The following is a 6,554-nucleotide window of genomic DNA, read 5'->3' on the forward strand; positions in this document are numbered from 1 at the left end:
TGATCAATAATTGTATTATATTATCAATATTAATATTATATGATCAATAATTGTATTATATTATCAATATTAATATTATATGATCAATAATTGTATTATATTATCAATATTAATATTATATGATCAATAATTGTATTATATTATAAATATTAATATTATATGATCAATAATTGTATTATATTATCAATATTAATATTATATGATCAATAATTGTATTATATTATCAATATTAATATTATATGATCAATAATTGTATTATATTATCAATATTAATATTATATGATCAATAATTGTATTATATTATCAATATTAATATTATATGATCAATAATAAATAGTATTGTTTGCTTTAGATTTTTTACAGAATTTTCTTTTGCTAATTATTTGTTTTGTTGAATATATTTGTGAGTTTACAGATCAATGAATCAATAAAGGAGGAGCAGGAGAATGAGGAAGAGGAGGAAGAGGAGGAGGAAGAGGAGGAGGAAGAAGAGGAGGAAGAGGAGGAGGAAGAGGAGGAGAATGAGGAAGAGGAGGAAGAGGAGGAGGAAGAGGAGGAGGAAGAAGAGGAGGAAGAGGAGGAGGAAGAGGAGGAGAATGAGGAAGAGGAGGAAGAGGAGAGGTGCTGTGTGACTGTAGAAACATGGCGGACTCCACCAGAAGAGGAGCTGCTTCCTCTGTAGATAAAAATGTCTCAATATTACATTACTACCTGTCTCCACCAGTCCTCTATTGTCTCCACCTGTCCTCACCAGTCCTCTATTGTCTCCACCAGTCCTCACCAGTTTCCACCAGTCCTCTATTGTCTCCACCAGTCCTCACCAGTTTCCACCAGTCCTCTATTGTCTCCACCAGTCCTCACCTGTCTCTACCAGTCCTCACCTGTCTTCACCTGTCTCCACCTGTCTCTACCTGTCTCTACCTGTCTCCACCAGTCCTCACCAGTTTCCACCAGTCCTCACCAGTTTCCACCAGTCTCCACCAGTCCTCACCTGTCTTCACCTGTCTCCACCTGTCTCTACCTGTCTCCATCAGTCCTCACCAGTTTCCACCAGTCCTCACCAGTTTCCACCAGTCTCCACCTGTCCTCACCTGTCTCCACCAGTCCTCACCTGTCTCTACCAGTCCTCACCAGTTTCCACCAGTCCTCTATTGTCTCCACCTGTCCTCACCTGTCTCCACCAGTCCTCACCTGTCTCCACCAGTCCTCTATTGTCTCCACCAGTCTCCACCTGTCTCTACCTGTCTCCACCAGTCCTCACCTGTCTCCACCAGTCCTCTATTGTCTCCACCAGTCTCCACCTGTCTCCACCAGTCCTCTATTGTCTCCACCTGTCCTCACCTGTCTCCACCAGTCCTCACCTGTCTCCACCAGTCCTCTATTGTCTCCACCAGTCTCCACCTGTCTCTACCTGTCTCCACCAGTCCTCTATTGTCTCCACCAGTCTCCACCTGTCTCTACCTGTCTCCACCAGTCCTCACCTGTCTCCACCAGTCCTCTATTGTCTCCACCAGTCTCTACCTGTCTCCACCAGTCCTCTATTGTCTCCACCAGTCCTCACCTGTCTCCACCTGTCCTCACCTGTCTCCACCAGTCCTCACCTGTCTCCACCAGTCCTCACCTGTCTCCACCAGTCCTCACCTGTCTCCACCAGTCCTCTATTGTCTCCACCTGTCCTCACCTGTCTCCACCAGTCCTCACCTGTCTCCACCAGTCCTCTATTGTCTCCACCAGTCTCCACCTGTCTCTACCTGTCTCCACCAGTCCTCACCTGTCTCCACCAGTCCTCTATTGTCTCCACCAGTCTCCACCTGTCTCCACCAGTCCTCTATTGTCTCCACCTGTCCTCACCTGTCTCCACCAGTCCTCACCTGTCTCCACCAGTCCTCTATTGTCTCCACCAGTCTCCACCTGTCTCTACCTGTCTCCACCAGTCCTCTATTGTCTCCACCAGTCTCCACCTGTCTCAACCTGTCTCCACCAGTCCTCACCTGTCTCCACCAGTCCTCTATTGTCTCCACCAGTCTCTACCTGTCTCCACCAGTCCTCTATTGTCTCCACCAGTCCTCACCTGTCTCCACCTGTCCTCACCTGTCTCCACCAGTCCTCACCTGTCTCCACCAGTCCTCACCTGTTTCAACCTGTCTTCACGTTATTTTTTAACGTGAAGACAACAGAGACCAGCAGATCATTTCCTGTTTACACAATAAAAGCATGGCATTGTTTTCATGTTGATGAGTTTTATTTTTATTTCTTTCAGACTTTCATTCAAACTTAACCAGATTTTAATTATTCATCACTTGTACAGACAGAGGCTAATTAGCATGAAGCTAACTTCCTGTACAGACAGAGGCTAATTAGCATGAAGCTAACTTCCTGTACAGACAGAGGCTAATTAGCATGAAGCTAACTTCCTGTACAGACAGAGGCTAATTAGCATGAAGCTAATTTCCTGTACAGACGGAGGCTAATTAGCATTAAGGTAACTTCCTGTACAGACACAGGCTAATTAGCATTAAGGTAACTTCCTGTACAGACAGAGGCTAATTAGCGTGAAGCTAACTTCCTATACAGACGGAGGCTAATTAGCGTGAAGCTAACTTCCTGTACAGACAGAGGCTAATTAGCGTGAAGCTAACTTCCTGTACAGACAGAGACTAATTAGCATTAAGCTAACTTCCTGTACAGACAGAGGCTAATTAGCATTAAGCTAACTTCCTGTACAGACGGAGGCTAATTAGCATGAAGCTAACTTCCTGTACAGACGGAGGCGAATTAGCATGAAGCTAACAATGGTACCGTATTTTAAACCTCAAACTAAATAAATAAAACCAACAGAAACCAGTAGAGTCCAGTAGAGTCTGGGGGCACCGCTGCTGACTGGTGCATTATGGGTACTGTAGTGCTGAGCTGGGGTCCGACGCAGAGGGAGCGCTCCTTCCATGGCAGGGGACATCCGGCTTGGCCTCGCAGAGTCTGCTTTAAGGCCGAACCTTCATGAACGCCAACGGCTGAAAGTCCCACTGAGCCGGGACTCCTGAACGCAGCACGGCTGAGGACAGACAGAGATAGAGAAAGACAGGTGAGAGAGAGACAGGTGTCAGATAACAGGGTGTTTACCTGTGTGTGTGTGTTTACCTGTGTAGCTCTATGTAGATGAGAAGCTCATTGGCTCCACCTGGTTCATCTTCAGGTGGGTGTCGAGGATCTGGAAGATCTCCTGAATGTTCGGAACGTAACCCGACTGAAGCTTCGACCACAGCGGGACGTCTGAGACAGGGAGGACAAAAGACACTGTTACACCAGGAAGTAGAGAGAGGACAAAGGACAACGTTATCCCCCCCTTACTTTTGTCCACTCCCTCCTTCTTTCTCTATTTGCCTTGTCCTGTCCTCATCCAATTAGAACTCACCGCTCACAGCAACATCACGCTGTGGACCAATGAGAACTCACCGTTGAGAGTGATCTCGAAGGCTCCTGTAGACAGGAAGTGAGTCTCCATCATGTTGCAGAGGAAGAAGGCCATCAGACAGGAGAAGATCTGACAAACACAGACAGCGAGGGGTTAAAGCGGTTGCTGTGGTAACCGGCTGATGCATGCGTTTCTGTAGTAACGGATACCTTGTTGTCCTGACTCCAGGTCCAGGCTCTGGGAGTGTCGAGGCCGAGGAGGAGGAAGGGGTTCTGACCACTGACAATGAGCATGATGGCAAGGAGCTTCAGGTAGGAGATCAGGTTCCCGAAACACCTAAAGACACAGAGAGAGACTGGTTCTACTGCTCAAACCAGTTCTGCTGCTGCTGGAAACGGTTCTGCTACAGCTGGAAACGGTTCTACTGCTGGAAACGGTTCTGCTGCTGCTGGAAAGCGGTTCTGCTGCTGCTGAAAACGGTTCTGCTGCTGCTGGAAACGGTTCTGCTGCTGCTGGAAACGGTTCTGCTACAGCTGAAAACGGTTCTGCTACAGCTGAAAACGGTTCTACTACTGCTGAAAACGGTTCTGCTGCTGCTGGAAAGCGGTTCTGCTGCTGCTGGAAAGCGGTTCTGCTACTGGAAGCGTTTCTGCTACAGCTGAAAACGGTTCTACTACTGCTGAAAAGCGGTTCTGCTGCTGATGGAAAGCGGTTCTACTGCTGGAAAGCGGTTCTGCTGCTGCTGGAAAGCGGTTCTGCTGCTGCTGGAAAGCGGTTCTGCTGCTGCTGGAAACGGTTCTGCTGCTGCTGGAAACGGTTCTGCTGCTGCTGGAAAGCGGTTCTGCTGCTACTGGAAAGCGGTTCTGCTACAGCTGAAAAGCGGTTCTACTACTGCTGAGAACGGTTCTGCTGCTGATGGAAAGCGGTTCTGCTACTGGAAAGCGGTTCTGCTGCTACTGGAAACGGTTCTGCTACAGCTGAAAACGGTTCTACTACTGCTGAAAACGGTTCTGCTACTGCTGGAAAGCGGTTCTACTACTGCTGGAAACGGTTCTACTACTGCTGGAAGCGGTTCTGCTGCTGCTGGAAAGCGCTTCTACTACTGCTGGAAACGGTTCTGCTGCTGCTAGAAAGCGGTTCTACTACTGCTGGAAATGGTTCTGCTGCTGCTGGAAGCGGTTCTACTACTGCTGGAAATGGTTCTGCTACTGCTGGAAACGGTTCTACTACTGCTGGAAATGGTTCTGCTACTGCTGGAAAGCGGTTCTGCTGCTGCTGGAAAGCGGTTCTACTACTGCTGGAAACGGTTCTGCTGCTGCTGGAAGCGGTTCTGCTGCTGCTGGAAAGCGGTTCTGCTGCTGCTGGAAACGGTTCTGCTGCTACTGGAAAGCGGTTCTGCTACAGCTGAAAACGGTTCTACTACTGCTGAGAACGGTTCTGCTGCTGATGGAAAGCGGTTCTGCTACTGGAAACGGTTCTGCTGCTACTGGAAACGGTTCTGCTACAGCTGAAAACGGTTCTACTACTGCTGAAAACGGTTCTGCTACTGCTGGAAACGGTTCTACTACTGCTGGAAACGGTTCTACTACTGCTGGAAAGCGGTTCTGCTGCTGCTGGAAACGCTTCTACTACTGCTGGAAACGGTTCTGCTGCTGCTAGAAACGGTTCTACTACTGCTGGAAACGGTTCTGCTGCTGCTGGAAACGGTTCTACTACTGCTGGAAATGGTTCTGCTACTGCTGGAAACGGTTCTACTACTGCTGGAAATGGTTCTGCTACTGCTGGAAACGGTTCTGCTGCTGCTGGAAACGGTTCTACTACTGCTGGAAATGGTTCTGCTGCTGCTGGAAACGCCTTCACTTCTTCCCCGGAGTTCAAAGCCTTTAGTTGCGCGTTTTAGTCGCCATCATGACAGTAAAACGGAGCCAGCAGAGGTCACGTAGAGACTGAAATCAGCCGTTTAACTAGTCGACTAATCGCACACATGCCTAGTTTTACCTGTCAGAGCTCACCTGTTGAAGGGGGTGGGGGGGTAGTTTTCTCCCTCGATGCGGATGTCCGGGTACAGCTGGCTGATGGCTCGAGAGTACTCCTGGAACACTTTACTGTAACCTCAGGAGATACTGAAAGACACAAGACACAGGTCAGGAGTACCAGGTCACCCAGTCCGGAACCCAACCTGGACCACCTGAGCGACTACATTATGAACATAGAACTGAATCAATTAGAGAAAAAACATTGTATTGTGATTCTGATATTGATTAATGATCAGTGTGAATGATCATTATTATGTCACCCTGAAACACAGTACAAATCAATAATTGGTCTGAAACAAACAAACAAACATCTGGAGGAATCTAAAGATTTTATTTGATGATTTATATAAAATCGATATTTGAATATATATTCTATACAATCAGTGTCTGTAATAAAGATTAATAAGACATCTTTAATGTACCTGATACAAGAGCAGTTACATTTATTGTCACATATTGATCCGGATTATGAACTGAACAGGAAATCAGATTCTGTATAAGATTTACCAAAATAAAGTGTTTTAAATTAAAGACTGAATTTAATGAATTTAATGAATCAATTAAAAACATTATTAATATAATGTTTGATTATATTTACTATTATTGAGCTTCAGAGACAGTATTATATGACGCTAGCTGTTAGCCGTCGTGCTAACACACTCACCAGTACTGGAACCGGAGCACGGGCCCGCTGTACAGGGCGGGTTTGGCGGGTTTCCCGGGCTCTGTGTCCGGCAGAGTGTCCGGGGAAAGGCCGCGGCTGTCGGCCTGCTGCTGTCCGCGCTGCGGGCTCGATCTCCCGACATAAACGTCCCGGACCGTGAGGGCCGTGAACAGGAGCACAGCAGCCAGGAGGCCGGCCTGGCTGTACTCCGCCATGACTGCTGGGACACCGATCTGTCCGCGGACACGATTATCCGCTACTGCACTTCCGGTAGACTTCACAATAAAAGAGTCGCGCAGTGGACGTTTAAATACATTAACTCAAGTTCTCTGTACTACTTTGTTTCAGCAGTAAATAATATAATATATAATATAATGTTCATTTTATTGGACTTTCTGTCTGCTGCAGCAGTTATTCTTCTGATGTTAAACATTTAACAGAT

The 6,554-nt window shown here is 47.0% G+C and overlaps 2 protein-coding genes across 2 annotated transcripts; one reads left to right on the top strand and one right to left on the bottom strand.

Moving 5' to 3' along the window:
• The first annotated feature begins 596 nt into the window (after positions 1-596).
• LOC127375138 (mucin-17-like) lies at positions 597-2,168 on the top strand. The gene is made up of 6 exons (XM_051420971.1): positions 597-626; positions 935-1,191; positions 1,242-1,506; positions 1,655-1,701; positions 1,752-1,993; positions 2,125-2,168. The coding sequence occupies exons 1-6, from the start codon at positions 597-599 to the stop codon at positions 2,166-2,168; spliced, it is 885 nt and encodes a 294-aa protein (XP_051276931.1).
• A 52-nt stretch (positions 2,169-2,220) lies between these two features.
• Positions 2,221-6,370, bottom strand: LOC127374619 (selenoprotein T2-like). The gene is made up of 6 exons (XM_051420172.1): positions 6,113-6,370; positions 5,425-5,535; positions 3,622-3,748; positions 3,454-3,541; positions 3,139-3,270; positions 2,221-3,052 (listed from the first exon to the last, which is right to left on the bottom strand). Exons 1-5 carry the CDS (start codon positions 6,325-6,327, stop codon positions 3,149-3,151), a joined length of 663 nt encoding a protein of 220 aa, XP_051276132.1. The 5' UTR covers positions 6,328-6,370; the 3' UTR covers positions 2,221-3,052; positions 3,139-3,148.
• Positions 6,371-6,554: the final 184 nt, after the last annotated feature.

The sequence above is a fragment of the Dicentrarchus labrax genome, unplaced genomic scaffold (assembly GCF_905237075.1).
Source record: "Dicentrarchus labrax unplaced genomic scaffold, dlabrax2021, whole genome shotgun sequence".
NCBI lineage: Eukaryota > Metazoa > Chordata > Actinopteri > Moronidae > Dicentrarchus > Dicentrarchus labrax.